General features: G+C 44.3%; 1 protein-coding gene across 1 annotated transcript; it reads left to right on the top strand.

Annotated features, from left to right (window-relative positions):
• Nucleotides 1–12,135: 12,135 nt before the first annotated feature.
• On the top strand, nt 12,136–16,482 carry LOC311143128 (fibroblast growth factor 18-like; the record flags this gene model as incomplete). Its single annotated transcript, XM_084178927.1, has 5 exons — nt 12,136–12,167; nt 12,624–12,663; nt 12,767–12,944; nt 15,762–15,868; nt 16,195–16,482. The coding sequence occupies 5 exons, from the start codon at nt 12,136–12,138 to the stop codon at nt 16,480–16,482; spliced, it is 645 nt and encodes a 214-aa protein (XP_084035053.1).
• Nucleotides 16,483–17,462: the final 980 nt, after the last annotated feature.

Genomic DNA, 17,462 nt, shown 5'->3' with positions numbered 1-17,462 from the left:
TTTCCACAAAGCTAAAAGAAACTCTACCATTTATTAGCAATTCATAAACTGCATCTTTTCCTTCTCCTTTTCGTCTGAAGTCACTCCAACAGATAAATAGCAAATAGCAAGTCAAATCTTTCCATTACATTTAGTTGTGTAGCTGTAATAGGCTTGGTTTAGATCAGTCCAGCGTATTTCTCTTGTCATGGTCATGCAGAGGCAAATACACGACTCCGCACTTCGATTTCATAACATATCTCCTACCAGTAGGTTTCAATAACCAATTTATCCTTCATCTGCTGCTGCTCGCCTAGTCCAGGAGTGCCAGTGTGTGTGTGTGTGTGTGTGTGTGTGTGTGTGTGTGTGTGACTCTACCAGTTAGAATGTTTCAACCAGTTAGAATGAAAGAGTTGGACATGGCAGGGAAGACAAGTATTTCAAAATATTGTCAAGCCAATAAATAGATGTATTTAAGCACAAACAAGGAGTGTTTGAAACTAGGCAGATAAAACAAAGATGTGTATCGCACCAGATGAATCAGGCAAATGAAGTCCATCTCTTTCAGCCCAATGTCTCCCCTGTCTCCTTATACCTCATTATGTCTCTCTCTCACTTGTTCAGCTCACCCTTTCACTCACTGCTGCTAATCTATTCCAGAGGAAAGGCTACCATGGAAAACGCATAACAAGTGCACATACTTCTGCTCTTGCCAAGAGCGAAATAACACCAAGAAGGGAAAATGGGAGTGGGGGACAGACAGAAAGGGTGGGAGAGAGAGATATTGTTTATTCTAAGTCAAAGTTAGATCTTTTGTTGTGGTGGGGACCTGTCTTATATTAGACGTCTGAACTCCCTTCAAAGTCTGGAAAGACAGAGGGTGAGCCAAGACCAACTGTTTGTGCGCGTGTCTGAGACAGAGAGAGAGAGAGAAAGAGAGAGGGGGGGGGGGGGGGGAGAGAAAGGAAGAGGGCACACTGATATACTGAGTATGCTGATATACACTGAGTGTAGAAAACATTAGGACCACCTTCCTAATATTGAGTTGCATCCCCTTTTGCCCTCAGAACAGCCACAATTCGTCGGGGCATGGACTCTACAAGGTGTTGAAAGCGTTCCACAGGAATGCTGGCCCATGTTGACTCCAATGCTGCCCACAGTTGTGTCAAGCTGGCTGGATGTCCTTTGGGTGATGGACCATTCTTGATACACACGGGAAACTGTTGAGCGTGAAAAACCCAGCAGCGTTGCAGTTTTTGACACACTCAATCCGGTGCGCCTTGCACCTACTACCATACCTCATTCAAAGGCACTTAAATATTTTGTCTTGCCCATTCACTCTCTGAATGGCACATATACACAATCCATGTCTCAATTTTCTCAAGTCTTAAAAATCTGTCTTTAACCTGTCTCCTCCCCTTCATCTACACGGATTGAAGTGGATTTAACAGGTGACATCAATAAGGGATCATAGCTTTCACCTGGATTCTCCTGGTCAGTCTATGTCATGGAAATGTTCTGTACACTCAGTGTAGATTGATATTGAACATATGCAGCTACTGAAATGAGATGGACATCTTACAAGATACCAACAGACACATGCAAAACATAAAACTCTACTATAAGATAGATACTACTCAGTCTGACATGTATGCATAATATCCATTAGGCTGACGTAACACAGTGGAAAAAAATGGCTAACACACTGTAACAGAAAAAAAAGATCATTCATCCTTCTTTGCACCGTGGAGATTAAGCTTGTTTAAAATGGGTCCAGTTTTCCATTGTTTTTTTTTTCTTCCATATTTCAACATTTCAAAAATAACAATGTCTGGGGTGTGGGACCTCTACTGAATAGACAAAGAGACAGACATAGCGAGGGCGAGACGAGAAAAAAGTATAATTTGTTTGTCGAGACAAAAGGTTATCCAATCACAGTACAGGTGTCAGGTAAAGCATGACAGCCCAAATGAGAGAAGACAGAAAGTGTGTTGGTGGCGCCAGGCCCAAAACAGTGAATAGGGTCAGCCCGACACAGGCCCAGCTAGGCCAAGTAGTCTCATATGGAACCAGTTAACAAGACCATGAGTCTCTCACAGCACTCTTATATTGCTGCACTTAGTTCATTGGCACATTTTGGCTAGTGGTGATGGAGGCTAGTAGTGATGGTGGCTAGTGGTGATTGTGGCTAGTGGTGATAGTGGCTAGTGGTGATAGTGGCTAGTGGTGATGGTGGCTAGTGGTGATGGTGGCTAGTGGTGATAGTGGCTAGTGGTGATAGTGGCTAGTGGTGATGGTGGCTAGTGGTGATGGTGGCTAGCAGTGATGGTAACTAGCAGTGATGGTGGCTAGCAGTGATGGTAGCTAGCGGTGATGGTGGCTAGCGGTGATGGAGGCTAGTGATGATGGTGGCTAGTGGTGATGGTGGCTAGTGGTGATGGTGGCTAGTGGTGATGGTGGCTAGCGGTGATGGTGGCTAGCGGTGATGGTGGATAGTGGTGATGGTGGCTAGTGGTGATGGTGGCTAGCGGTGATGGTGGCTAGTGGTAATGGTGGCTAGTGGTGATGGAGGCTAGTGGTGGCTAGCAGGCTCAATGCCACCAAGCCCTGTTAATCATACAACTATGTGTTTCATCTGGGGGGTTAAGTGTCAGAAGAACATCTGATCCACATTAATCATCTCTACTGCATCCAAACTAACTGGCAAACAAATGCCTGAGGCCTAACATCTCAACACAGTAAATGTTATTTGACAGCTAGGCCTACCCCAACGAACAGTAATTTTATGCCATATTTAGCGTCTGCTAAATGATGTAAATGTAAATGTAAATGTAGCCTAGTTATTTCAAGGAGCAGACTATAGGCCTATACGGTAGGTGGAGCTAATGCTAATGGCTGAAAACTTGAATGTGAGGTACCGCTTACCTAAAGCAGTCTGCATAGGCTGCACTATTGCAGCAGAGCAAGATGGTTTCTCCCATGGACCCAATAATCCTCAAATGTGCACCAAATGAGACCATGGCACTGGGTATTACAATGATAATTGGAATGACACCTACAGACAATATACAGTAGGCATAGGCCTATGCTGCCTATTTTAGTCTGTGTAATTACACTAATGGGACGCACTCACTCATTTCACACTCAAACGCCCTGGAAAGAATTAAATGTGTAACATCAACTCTACTGACCCTGATGTGACCTCTACCTCAGGTGCCAGCTAAGGTAGTTCATCATCCTTAAAAGTGAGAAAAGAAAACAGTGGATATCTGTCTGTGTGTGAGAGAGAGAGAGAGAGAGGAAGGGAGAGAGAGAGAGAGAGGGGGGGGGGGATGAGAGAGAGAGAGAGAGGAAGGGAGAGAGAGAGAGAGAGATGAAGGGAGAGAGGGGGGTAGTAGGGGTTAGCATGGTTGGCTGACCATGTGTCTGCGGTTCTGTGGTGGAGGGGAGTGAGGATCTGCCGGTGTTGTTAAATCCCTAAGAAATGTTCATTTTGGGTTCTACTCTTTGCTTACATACCTTACGCACACCCACCCTCACAGAACTTTAAACTAAATAAGATGGCAGGACTATAGGCTACTACTATGTGTCCCCCTCTCAAACCATGAGCAGTTCTTCAATGTACCCATCATGTTTGTGTAGTGCAAATGCAATGGTAGCCTACTCACCAGTCACCACTACACTTGACACAGAGACTAGACTTAACATAGTACCTAAACGAAAATCCAGGATGATCAAATTGGTCGGGGTGGATGGGTGGGTGTATAATGTGAATGTCTAACAACAAATTGGGATTCGTAACATATCATATGTATTGCAAATTCGTAACATATGGTACGAATTGCAATTCATAACATATCATACGAATTGTAGGCTAAACACACATCACGACAAGAGAGACACCACAACACTACATAAAGAGAGACCTAAGACATCAACATAGCATGGCAGCAACACACAACAACACAGCATGGTAGCAACAACACATGACAACAATGGTAGGAACACAACATGGCAGCCTCACAACATGGTATCAGCACAAAAACATGGTACAAACATTATTGGGCACAGACAACAGCACAAAAGCAAGAAGGTAGAGACAACAATACATAACGCGAAGCAGCCACACTTTCAGTAAGAGTGTCCATGATTGAGTCTTTAAATGAAGAGATGGAGATAAAACTGTCCAGTTAGAACACCTAAAGTAAACGTATCTGCATTCTATTGGGCTTGTCTTCTGATTCTAAGCTTACATAGCTTTACAGTATAGCCTGGGAAAAAGGAAGTTCAGTTCACAGTGTGATGTCTCAATGTGGTCTCAGAGCATTTATTATTGTTCTGTACGTAAATCCTCGTATGTACGTAAATCCTCGTACAATATTTTATGAATTTGCAAAACTTACAATATCTTATGATTTTGCAAAACGTATGATACAGTGGGGGGGGAAAGTATTTAGTCAGCCACCAATTGTGCAAGTTCTCCCACTTAAAAAGATGAGAGAGGCCTGTAATTTTCATCATAGGTACACGTCAACTATAACAGACAAATTGAGAGAAAAAAATCCAGAAAATAACATTGTAGGATTTTTAATGAATTTATTTGCAAATTATGGTGGAAAATAAGTATTTGGTCACCTACAAACAAGCAAGATTTCTGGCTCTCACAGACCTGTAACTTCTTCTTTAAGGGGCTCCTCTGTCCTCCACTCGTTACCTGTATTAATGCCACCTGTTTGAACTTGTTATCAGTATAAAAGACACCTGTCCACAACCTCAAACAGTCACACTCCAAACTCCACTATGGCCAAGACCAAAGAGCTGTCAAAGGACACCAGAAACAAAATTGTAGACCTGCACCAGGCTGGGAAGACTGAATCTGCAATAGGTAAGCAGCTTGGTTTGAAGAAATCAACTGTGGGAGCAATTATTAGGAAATGGAAGACATACAAGACCACTGATAATCTCCCTCGATCTGGGGCTCCACGCAAGATCTCACCCCGTGGGGTCAAAATGATCACAAGAACGGTGAGCAAAAATCCCAGAACCACACGGGGGGACCTAGTGAATGACCTGCAGAGAGCTGGGACCAAAGTATCAAAGCCTACCATCAGTAACACACTACGCCGCCAGGGACTCAAATCCTGCAGTGCCAGACGTGTCCCCCTGCTTAAGCCAGTACATGTCCAGGCCCGTCTGAAGTTTGCTAGAGTGCATTTGGATGATCCAGAAGAGGATTGGGAGAATGTCATAGGGTCAGATGAAACCAAAATAGAACTTTTTGGTAAAAACTCAACTCGTCGTGTTTGGAGGACAAAGAATGCTGAGTTGCATCCAAAGAACACCATACCTACTGTGAAGCCTGTAGTTGGAGCTTGGAGCTTGGAGCTTGGCGTCGGGTAAGTTTGGCTTTATACATAGCTTGGGCTTTGTCGAGTAAGGCTTAAACTATGTATTTAGATTGTAGTTAGGTATTGTAGGTAGGTATCGTGGGTTGTTGTATGTAGTTATTGTATGTAATTATTGTAGGTTAGTATTGTATTCGGCGGTGCCGGGTGTAGCACGAAGCTAGCTAGCTAGCTAACTCACCACCTAGACTAGCTGGCGAGTAGCTATTAGCAACGGTATAGTTGTTTCACGCCTGAGAGTGCCTGTAATTACGCCAGCTGGCTGCCTACAATAATAACATACAATAATTGCCTACCATTCAGCTGATTTCTAACCTCATTGTCTGAACCGTTAACGTTAGGCAGCAAGTGGCTACTGTGCTCGAAAATTAGCAAGCTTGTTGCAACCTGGATAGCTACTTGTAAACAATAGCTGGAACGACCGAGCGAACAGACGCGAACTGGCTGAGTCAATTCAGTGGCTAGCTTTGCACTTGGCTAGCTAACAGTAGCTGCTAGGGGTAAGTCATAACCTACACTTGTGTTTTTTTTTTTTTACATATTGATAGCCCGAGTCGCTCAAGGAATTCGGGACATGGGTGACTAGTTAACGTTAGTTTGGCTCTCTCTGTGTGTTCGTGCCGTGAAAGGAGGGGTTCTTCTTTGTCTGAAAGCAATGGCTAGCTAGTTTGCTAACTAACTGGCTGAATAAGTTGACGACGGACTCGCTCAAGCTGTCGGGACTAACCCACAACGTTAGACACGGACGATCTGCTTGTGTGTTGATACACTGGTGGTTGTTGTGGCTGAGTATTGGCGCTAAACCCTGCTGTTGGAGACCGGCATGCTAGCTGGCTGTGGCGTCTTATGACGAGGTGCCCGGACGTTTTTCACGGAATAATACTGCACCTAGTTAGCTAGCTGAATAAACTAGGTTAGTCTATTCCTAGAAAACATTGAACCGCTGTAGTTTACAATAATTATAGTTTCTGAGGTGGAAGTTGGGAGAGTTATATTTGGGAGTTGTGGTGAGGGAGGCCCCGCTCTCTCCTTTCCCAGATGTTTAGTTCATTTTATTCCGATCTCCTCTGCATTATTGTAGTCATCTGCTGCAGCCTGTCAACTATGCCTCTGCCTATCCCTGTTCTCTCCTCTCCGCACAGGCTACACAAACGCCTCACACCGCGTGGCTGCTGCCTCTCTAACCTGGTGGTCCCTGCACGCACGACCCACGTGGAGTTCCAGGTCTCAGGCAGCCTCTGGAACTGCCGTTCTGCTGCCAACAAGGCAGACTTCATCCCAGCCTATGCTACCCTCCAGTCCCTCGACTTCTTGGCGCTGACGGAAACATGGATTACCACTGAAAACACTGCTACTCCTGCTGCTCTCTCCTCGTCTGACCATGTGTTCTCGCATACCCCGAGAGCATCTGGTCAGCGGGGTGGTGGCACAGGAATCCTCATCTCTCCCAAGTGGACATTCTCAATTTTTCCCCTGACCCATCTGTCTGTCTCCTCATTTGAATTCCATGCTGTCACAGTCACTAGCCCATTTAAGCTTAATATCCTTGTCATCTATCGCCCTCCAGGTTCCCTTGGAGAGTTCATCAATGAGCTTGACACCTTGATAAGTTCCTTTCCTGAGGATGGCTCACCCCTCACAGTTCTGGGGGATTTTAACCTCCCTACGTCTACATTTGACTCATTTCTCTCTGCCTCCTTCTTTCCACTCCTCTCCTCTTTTGACCTCACCCTCTCACCGTCCCCCCCTACTCACAAGGCAGGCAATACGCTTGACCTCATCTTTACTAGATGCTGTTCTTCAACTAATCTCACTGCAACTCCCCTCCAAGTCTCCGACCACTACTTTGTATCCTTTTCTCTCTCCCTCTCCTCCAACACTACTCACTCTGCCCCTACACAGATGGTAATGCGCCGTCGCAACCTTCGCTCTCTCTCTCCCGCTACTCTCTCCTCTTCCATCCTATCATCTCTTCCCTCTGCTCAATCCTTCTCCCTCCAATCTCCTGATTCTGCCTCCTCAACCCTCCTCTCCTCCCTTTCTGCATCCTTTGACTCTCTATGTCCCCTATCCTCCCGGCCGGCTCGGTCCTCCCCTCCAGCTCCGTGGCTTGATGACTCATTGCGAGCTCACAGAACAGAGCTCCGGGCAGCTGAGCGGAAATGGAAGAAAACTAGACTCCCTCCAGACCTGGCATCTTTTCACTCCCTCCTCTCTACATTTTCTTCATCTGTTTCTGCTGCTAAGGCCACTTTCTACCACTCTAAATTCCAAGCATCCGGCTCTAACCCTAGGAAGCTCTTTGCCACATTCTCCTCCCTGCTGAATCCTCCTCCCCCTCCCCCCCCTCCTCCCTCTCTGTGGATGACTTCGTCAACCATTTTGAAAAGAAGGTTGACGACATCCGATCCTCGTTTGTTAAGTCAAATGACACTGCTGGTCCTGCTCACACTGCCCTACCCTATGCTTTGACTTCTTTCTCCCCTCTCTCTCCAGATAAAATCTTGCGACTTGTGACGGCAGGCCGTCCAACAACCTGCCCGCTTGACCCTATCCCCTCCTCTCTTCTCCAGACCATCTCCGGTGACCTTCTCCCTTACCTCACCTCGCTGATCAACTCATCCTTGACCGCTGGCTATGTCCCTTCCGTCTTCAAGAGAGCGAGAGTTGCACCCCTTCTCAAAAAACCAACACTCGATCCCTCTGAAGTCAACAACTACAGACCAGTATCCCTTCTTTCTTTTCTCTCCAAAACTATTGAGCGTGCCGTCTTTAGCCAACTCTCTTGCTATCTCTCTCAGAATGACCTTCTTGATCCAAACCAGTCAGGTTTCAAGACTGGTCATTCAACTGAGACTGCTCTTCTCTGTGTCACAGAGGCTCTCCGCACTGCTAAAGCTAACTCTCTCTCCTCTGCTCTTGTCCTTCTAGACCTGTCTGCTGCCTTTGATACTGTGAACCATCAGATCCTCCTCTCCACCCTCTCCGAGCTGGGCATCTCCGGCGCGGCTCACTCTTGGATTGCGTCCTACCTGACCGGTCGCTCCTACCAAGTGGCGTGGCGAGAAGCTGTCTCCGCACCACGTGCTCTCACCACTGGTGTCCCCCAGGGCTCAGTTCTAGGCCCTCTCCTATTCTCGCTATACACCAAGTCACTTGGCTCTGTCATATCCTCACATGGCCTCTCCTATCATTGCTACGCTGACGACACACAACTAATCTTCTCCTTTCCCCCTTCTGATAACCAGGTGGCGAATCGCATCTCTGCATGTCTGGCAGACATATCAGTATGGATGACGGATCACCACCTCAAGCTGAACCTCGGCAAGACGGAGCTGCTCTTCCTCCCGGGGAAGGACTGCCCGTTCCATGATCTCGCCATCACGGTTGACAACTCCGTTGTGTCCTCCTCCCAGAGTGCGAAGAGCCTTGGCGTGACCCTGGACAACACCCTGTCGTTCTCCGCTAACATCAAGGCGGTGACCCGATCCTGTAGGTTCATGCTCTACAACATTCGGAGAGTACGACCCTGCCTTACACAGGAAGCGGCACAGGTCCTAATCCAGGCACTTGTCATCTCCCGTCTGGATTACTGCAACTCGCTGTTGGCTGGGCTCCCTGCCTGTGCCATTAAACCCCTACAACTCATCCAGAATGCCGCAGCCCGTCTGGTGTTCAACCTTCCTAAGTTCTCTCACGTCACCCCGCTCCTCCGCACACTCCACTGGCTTCCAGTTCCACCTCTGGCCTGCTGGCTCCCCTATCTCTGCGGAAGCATAGTTCCCGCTCAGCCCAGTCAAAACTGTTCGCTGCTCTGGCACCCCAATGGTGGAACAAGCTCCCTCACGACGCCAGGACAGCGGAGTCACTCACCACCTTCCGGAGACATTTGAAACCCCACCTCTTTAAGGAATACCTGGGATAGGATAAAGTAATCCTTCTACCCCCCCCCCCCCCCACCCCCCCCACCCCAAAAAAAATTGTAAAGTGGTTATCCCACTGGCTATAAGGTGAATGCACCTGTTTGTAAGTCGCTCTGGATAAGAGCGTCTGCTAAATGACGTAAATGTAAATGTAAATGTAAGCATGGGGGTGGAAACATCATGCTTTGGGGCTGTTTTTCTGCAAAGGGACCAGGACGACTGATCAGTGTAAAGGAAAGAATGAATGGGGCCATGTATCGTGAGATTTTGAGTGAAAACCTCCTTCCATCAGCAAGGGCATTGAAAATGAAACGTGGCTGGGTCTTTCAGCATGACAATGATCCCAAACACACCGCCCGGGCAACGAAGGAGTGGCTTCGTAAGAAGCATTTCAAGGTCCTGGAGTGGCCTAGCCAGTCTCCAGATCTCAACCCCATAGAAAATCTTTGGAGGGAGTTGAAAGTCTGTGTTGCCCAGCGACAGACCCAAAACATCACTGCTCTAGAGGAGATCTGCATGGAGGAATGGGCCAAAATACAAGCAACAGTGTGTGAAAACCTTGTGAAGACTTACACAATTGGTGGCTGACTAAATACTTTTTTTCCCCACTGTATGTTATGAATCCAATTTGTTGTGGCTAACGTTAGCTAGGTTGCTAGGTGGCTAACGTTAGCTAGGCTAGGGTTAGGGGTTAAGGTTAAGGTTAGGGTTAAGGTTAGGAGTTAGGTGAAAGGGTTAGGGGAAGGGTTAGCCAAAAGGGTTAAGGTTAGGGTTAAGATAAGGGTTAGCTAACCTGTTAAGTAGGTGCAAAGGAGCTAAAAAGTAGTAAGTCATTGAAAAGTGGCTAATTAGCTAAAATGGTAAAGTTGTCTGTGATGAGATTCGAACACGCAACCTTCGGGTTGCTAGACCTTCGTGTTATACACCCTCCTTTTGATTTTGCCTTAAGTAACCTTTTATCTTATGTAACCATTCCAAACTTAACATATTATACTAATTCCAGTGTCCCTGATTTACGTTCACTATGTTACCTCTCGTCTATGAGACCAGTTTGGATGTCTAAACCACTTTTCATCTTGGCCGGTGTCTGCTAACTCACTGGGTTCTCTGAAAGTCGCATTGCCATTGCTTGTGGACTCCTCGATTTACTAGGTATTGCTATGACTGACGCTTTCTGTAATCTGTTCCCCTTTCTACTCCGCCTTCGCCTCTGTCCTGCCAAGTGGTCTCGTCTCCCGCGGGACACACCTATATCATCACTGGGATTACACCCGCCGCGTGCCGCCTCCCCTTCCCCGCCACTACTCCACTCATGCCCCGCTCTCACTCCCTGAATACAGACTTTCCGTGATACTAGGAATGGCCGTTTTTCTGAACGACTATACGTGATAAATGAACACAGAAGAAAGAAAAGAAGACAATAGGAACTAATGGACAATGGCAATAGTTGACAAGAAGTTCAACTGAGTTCTGCATTTAAAATAAGCCTATTTTACAATTGTCTCATAGAAACATTGTAGGCATTGCTGTAGAAATATACTACGTTTTTTTTTAAAGAAGGCAAACCTGCGAACAGTCCTATTTTGCCAAACACCTGTCATGATTTCGGCGAATTGAGGTGTTGGACAAACGGGACATACCCAGCGCGCATTCCCTCAAATTTTGGCTACATGATAAAAATTTTGCAGAGCAAACCCATTCCCATCCGCCAGCATTCTAACCGATGTGCCCGGCGTGCTCTGCTGATGCTCGCAGGAATTATCGCAGGAGTTGTTGCCGTCCTCCAAATCCTTCTCCAACGAACGGATTACAGACAGTACCAGCTAGAGATCGTCGGTAACGGTGCCTGACTTTCCCTGGCAGGGTAGCTGCGCGGGACGAGAGATGAGTTCCCTCCTCTCTACGCTAGTCATGTTGTAAGTTAAATGTGCAGTAACCCTTGATGCGCAACCTAAGGTTTTCTGGAGTGAAACGAATGGAGGTATTGTGTGTGTGTGTGTGTGTGTCTGCTTACATGTTTCTCTTCATGCATGCTCTGACCATCAGTCCAGCACAGCAGGTGTGGTGTTTCATACACTGTCATATAGGGTGCATGTTCTCCTTTAGCCATTGTAATAATGAAAAACGTTCATCTGGACAGCTAACTGTGGTATAGAAATGGCATCTATTTTTCAGTACCATGTGGTGTTGGAATCTTGTGCTTCTTATCTGTATAATTCCTCTGAGGCTGTTCCACATGGTCATACATTTCCTGTAAACTGTCATGTCAGCTCCTGTAGCATATTGCTCCTCTGGCCACTAAAGCATGTCCCATGACCCAGACACCTCTTTCCATTCTCCCCAGACTAAAAGACCAGACATTTGTCACTGACAGAATGTCTGCTAAGGGGTTATGAATTAATGAGATGATGACTGTACCTTATTAGTGTCTTTGATGGGTGTCTGTGTTTGACAGGATCATGTGATTTGTGAAGAGGATAATCAGCAATTAGCTATTCCCCAAATTAGGGCATCCATCCACTTGAACCAAACCTAAAGCAATTCTGTCAGACTCGTTAACGAATCTTACATTTACAATGAAAAATTAACCTGTTTCCAACTTTAAAGTGTCCCTGTCACCACCATTATGACCTTGTATCTCTCAAACTTACACTCCACTTCTCAAACAACAGAGACCAGGTCAGATTTTTACAGAGGTTTCATTTGAGGTAACACAGAAGTAGAACAAAAGTAGTCTGAGTAGAATTGGAGGCCAGACATCTGTGTGCGCTTTGGGCCAGCTGTAGGCTGCGTTCCAGGCATCCCTACATCTGGACAGCACAGGGGGTATGGGGTCCCCTAATGAGCACACAGCCAGGGGGTACGGGAAGATATGAAAGAAAAAACACTCTCTACTGCTAACGTGTCTCCTGCTCTTCCCCCTCTTTATTTAAGTAGTTCAGCATTATTTACGTACCGTAATCTATGTATCTATGCATGTGCTGCGTGTGCTGTGTTTATACAGGGAGGGATAAGAGATTGAAGTGCTTAGATAGATGGCTGGAATGATTAGTGAATATTGATATTCTGTTAGCTCATCATAGATATGAGCTGAGCTCAGCAGCTGTCCCTAGAGAGAGACAGCATGGCCACTGTCTGTTGCCGTGAGGGTTTGATCTAGAAATGACCTTTTTTGGAGGCATAGAGACTGGTTTAAAATTGGTGGTGGAGACAGAAAAGAGGCAGGAGTGTGGCAGCCAGACTGCTTTTGTATTATTTTGGAATGCAAAAATACCAGATGTAATCTCAATGCAGATCCATTCTCCCCTTCTCTCAGATCTGTCCAGGCTTTACTGGTGGTCTGCAGCCCCCTGCAGGTAAATGTGTGTATACAATTGTATCTATTGTGTTTTCTAATATTCCATTCTGATTAAAGTCTCTCATTCTAACCACATGCCTGTCTGTTTTGTGGTGGTACAGGTCTTAGCTGATGACCATGTTAATTTCAGTGTATACGTGGAGAATCAGACACGGGTTCGAGACGCCATGAGCCGCCGGCAGCACAGAGTCTACCAGCTGTACAGCAGGACAAGCAGCAAACACGTGCAGGTGATGGGGAGGAGAATCAGTGCCAAGGGAGACGATGGGGATACATATGGTAAGATATAGTACTACTACTTCCTACAATATACAGAACACGCCAATACAAATCAGAATCAACAAGAACCAAGCAATAATTTCCTATATGTTATCACATCTACAGTACATGGCCCTCAAAATCATAAAGAAAGTAGCAAATAGACAGACAAGCCTATGACACATAGAGAGAAACAGAAAGATGGAGCAGCAGTTTGTGTGGTAGACTCAGTCCCGCTATCGATAAGGTCATCGATTTTCCATTTATCCCGCTTTGTTGCTTTGTTGTAGGTGGATCGAGGGGGGTTTGGGTAGTGAGAGGGAGAGTAATGTTATTGATTTGGTTTGACCTCTGCATTGTGGCTACATCAATTAACTAATTGCATGTAACAATCCCCCCATCCCATCCTATGTGCTCAATCTCTATGCCCACTCCCACATGACAAAATACTACAGTTTACTATATAATACCACAGTACTTACTATAGAATGATATAGAATTCTGTAGTAAGCTGTAGTATACTGTAGAATACTATACTCCACACTGTAGTATCCCTCGATCATGTGTAGTACTTACTATAGAATTGTGTAGTATACTGTAGAATACGATATTTCAAACTGTAATATCCCTCAATCACGTGTAGTACTTACTATACAATTTTGTAGGATACTGTAGAATGCTATACTCCACACTGTAGTATCCCCCGATCATGTGTAGTACTTACTATAGAATTGTGTAGTATACTGTAGAATACGATATTTCAAACTGTAATATCCCTCAATCACGTGTAGTACTTACTATACAATTTTGTAGGATACTGTAGAATGCTATACTCCACACTGTAGTATCCCTCGATCATGTGTAGTACTTACTATAGAATTGTGTAGTATACTGTAGAATACGATATTTCAAACTGTAATATCCCTCAATCACGTGTAGTACTTACTATACAATTTTGTAGGATACTGTAGAATGCTATTCTCCACACTGTAGTATCCCTCGATCATGTGTAGTACTTACTATAGAATTGTGTAGTATACTGTAGAATACGATATTTCAAACTGTAATATCCCTCAATCACGTGTAGTACTTACTATACAATTTTGTAGGATACTGTAGAATGCTATACTCCACACTGTAGTATCCCTCGATCATGTGTAGTACTTACTATAGAATGATGTAGTGTAATGTAAAATACTATTCTACACACTGTGTGGGTCGTTATTATTCACCAATATTGAATTTTAAAAGCCTGTTATATTAAAATATGTGCACTTTAATATAGACCACATAGAGGATTAAATCAATTTTTAATATGAATAAAGGCTTTCTAAAGTGCCAAAATTCAGCATTTTGACATGTCCCTTCGTCAACCCTGTGTCACTTCTAGGAAGATTTCAACCCACTTAATCCCCAAAATGTATCCAAGTTTCACCATCATTGTAAAGGCCTAGTTATTTTTCTGCTTTGACAAAGTCATTTCTGAAGACTATTATTTATATTCATGATATTAGTGATGCATTTACGTCTGTCCCTCATGTTAACCCTGTTATGCAAACAATGTACCCCTTTAAAATAAAGGACCATTCCACCAAGTTTAATGATTCACAGCAGGTGACATCATTTGGGTCTTCTGAACAGCATGGTGGAAAAGGAAGGAAGGCTTCACTCTCTTTTTGGTCTATTTATAATTGTTTTATCATCTTTGACTGATGTGGTCGAGCTTAATAACACGTCAACCCTGTTAGCTCAATTAATGTTAGGAAACTAGAATATGATTTAACTTTCATTATGATTAAACTTTCATCATGCTCTTCACCACATGAGGAGTAATGGCCGATCTTCACCTAAACCTCAACCCTATTATCGTCAACCCTGTTAGAGGCCCAACGGAAACTTTATCAGGTTGATGTTATACGTGAGTTGATTTGTACAAGGGATACTTGATCAATGAGAACATTTTAGATTTATCTCAAACATGAGTTTAATAAATAATATGTAGGCAGTTACATAGGTGTCTGTAACAGTGTTTGTTGACAGACAGTGTGGTTCAAGTGCAGATAAAATGCTCTTAGTTCATAGGATTTTAATGCCTGAGATGGGAAAAAGTGTTTTTCCATAGGCTAAACATATCCTCCATGCAACTGAATGTTGAAAGAAAATATATTTTAAAGTTAATTTCTTTAAAGTTTGCATGTCCAAAAGGCACCCATTTCGTGGAACGACCTGTGTAGTACTTAGTATAGAAATGTGTAGTATACTATAGAATACTATAGTAAATACTACAGTATTATCAGCAAAAAAAAGATTGTAGTAAATACTACAGTAATATCCGCAAAAACACTTCAGTGTCTGAAAAATACAGCAGTTTTTTAACTGTAGTAATACTACAGTATTTAATTTGCATATACCCCACCCATTCCCCTCCCCCACATCCCAATTTGTGCCACTCATGAGTGAGAAACCTACATGCCAAGTATAGACCATATATTGTGTTCCCTACATGATATAGAAAAGCCAGAAGCTTTGAACTATCCGTTCAGACTCCAGTCTTACCTACAGGTTATGGAAAATGTGCTATTTTAGTTTCCTCAAGGAGAAAGCCCCCACTTCTGTGTCAAAGATAAGACAACAAAAACACTATTGTGTATACTACAGTAAATACTACAGTAATGTCCGCAAAAACACTACAGTATACTATAGTCATGTCCGCAGAAACACTACAGTGAATACTACAGTATATAAATATAGTAATACTACAGTATTTATACCATACTATAGTATTTTTTCATGTGGGCTTTTACAATCTGTCTTTTTGTGCCTCTGTCTCTTTCCAAGCCCAGCTTGTTGTGGAGGCTGATACCTTTGGAAGTCAGGTGAGAATCCGTGGTAAAGAGACCAACTTCTACCTGTGCATGAACCGTCGAGGCAAGCTTGTGGGGAAGGTGAGACAAACACGATTCTTATTCTGACTCTCGCTACACGTTCCTTTTAATGTATACATTTAAACGACTTGGGAGTTATTCACTTTGCATCTTATATTGACACTACCAGTGCTCGACTTGGGCAGGAGCTCTCTGGAGCAGAGTACCGGCACCTCAACATTTCTACTGCTTGAGCTCCTGTTCCTTTTATAGAATAATAGCTCAAAAGTATTGTGGAACTCCTGCACCTAAATATAAACAGTACCGGCACCCAAAACGAGTACCGGCACCTATTTCAGTCCAAGTCAAACACTGGACATTATCATGTGTGTGTGTGTGTATTCCAGAAGGCTAGTAATCGCAGTGCAGACTGTGTCTTCATTGAGATGGTGTTGGAGAACCACTACACAGCTCTGATGTCAGCACGCTATCCAGGCTGGTACGTGGGCTTCAGCAAGAGGGGGCGCCCCAGGAGAGGCCCTCAGACACTGCCCAACCAGCAGGATGTTCACTTCATGAAGCGCCTGCCCCCCGGGGAACAGCCCGACCTGCAGCCCTTCCGCTTTACCACGGTCAGCAAGAGGAGTAAGAAAGTGAGAGGGACCCGACCCACAGCTACTACAGCACCTACATAGTCAATGCCACAACACATACCAAAATGACTCGACAACTGTCCTTCCCCCAGTGAATTGAATGTAAGGAGTTAGCTGGGCTGAGCCCAGGTAACGACCTAACTGAGTGGTGCATACTACAGTATGTGCATCAAAAGACTTGGAGCTAAACAATCTGACCACATCAGGGAAGATGTTGTCCTTGCCCTTTTCCTCCCCATTCCAGAGACAGTGTTGTCTCAAAGACTGTTGAATTACAATGTACAGTGCCAACCAGTCTAGTTAGGCCACAGAAGACAGCTATACTCAGTGTTTGCTCCCAGAGGCACTAAAGTTGCTCTACCAAAGACTACTGAACCATAGCGTTCAATACCAAATATTCATGTTTTCAACATCCCAAAGACAACTGGTCAACTGTTCAGTACCAAACACCCAAACCAACAAAGGCGACTGGACTGTAACGTGTACCCTACAGAGGGACAGTCATGGTTTCTCAATACATTATTTCTATGTTTGTCTTCATATGACTTAGGAGCTACTGTTCCTGCCTATTCACTCAATACAGAAAGCTGCTGTAACATAGTTAGTACAATATCTTAAGTTTGTCTCATATGAAAATATTTAAGGAGAAATTGAGAAGTTATATGCATTTTATTAACATTGTTATTATTAAAATTATTTATTTAACTTGTTGGTATGATAGCTGTTTTAGACCAATGGTATTGCCTAATTGAATACAAACATATGGTCCTAAATGTTACTGGTATGCTATATTGTGTGATACACATTATCAATATGCTAATCAACAAATGTTTTTCCATGTTTGTGGCCATACAGGAAAAGACTCAACCATGACATTGTAGACACCATGCTCTGAGTCGTTGCTGTTCCATAAAAAAGTACAAGTGCCATCTGGTGGTCACTGGAAATGGGAGCATCTGCACAGAACCTGCCAAACCACAGTCAACTGATTTATCCCTTGGAAAACAAGCTGAGCCTATTGT

This window comes from Coregonus lavaretus (assembly GCF_964263955.1).
Source record: "Coregonus lavaretus genome assembly, chromosome: 15".
In the NCBI taxonomy this organism is placed as follows: Eukaryota; Metazoa; Chordata; class Actinopteri; order Salmoniformes; family Salmonidae; genus Coregonus; species Coregonus lavaretus.
Note: the sequence above shows the minus strand (reverse complement) of the source record. Positions and strands in the feature narration are given on the sequence as shown.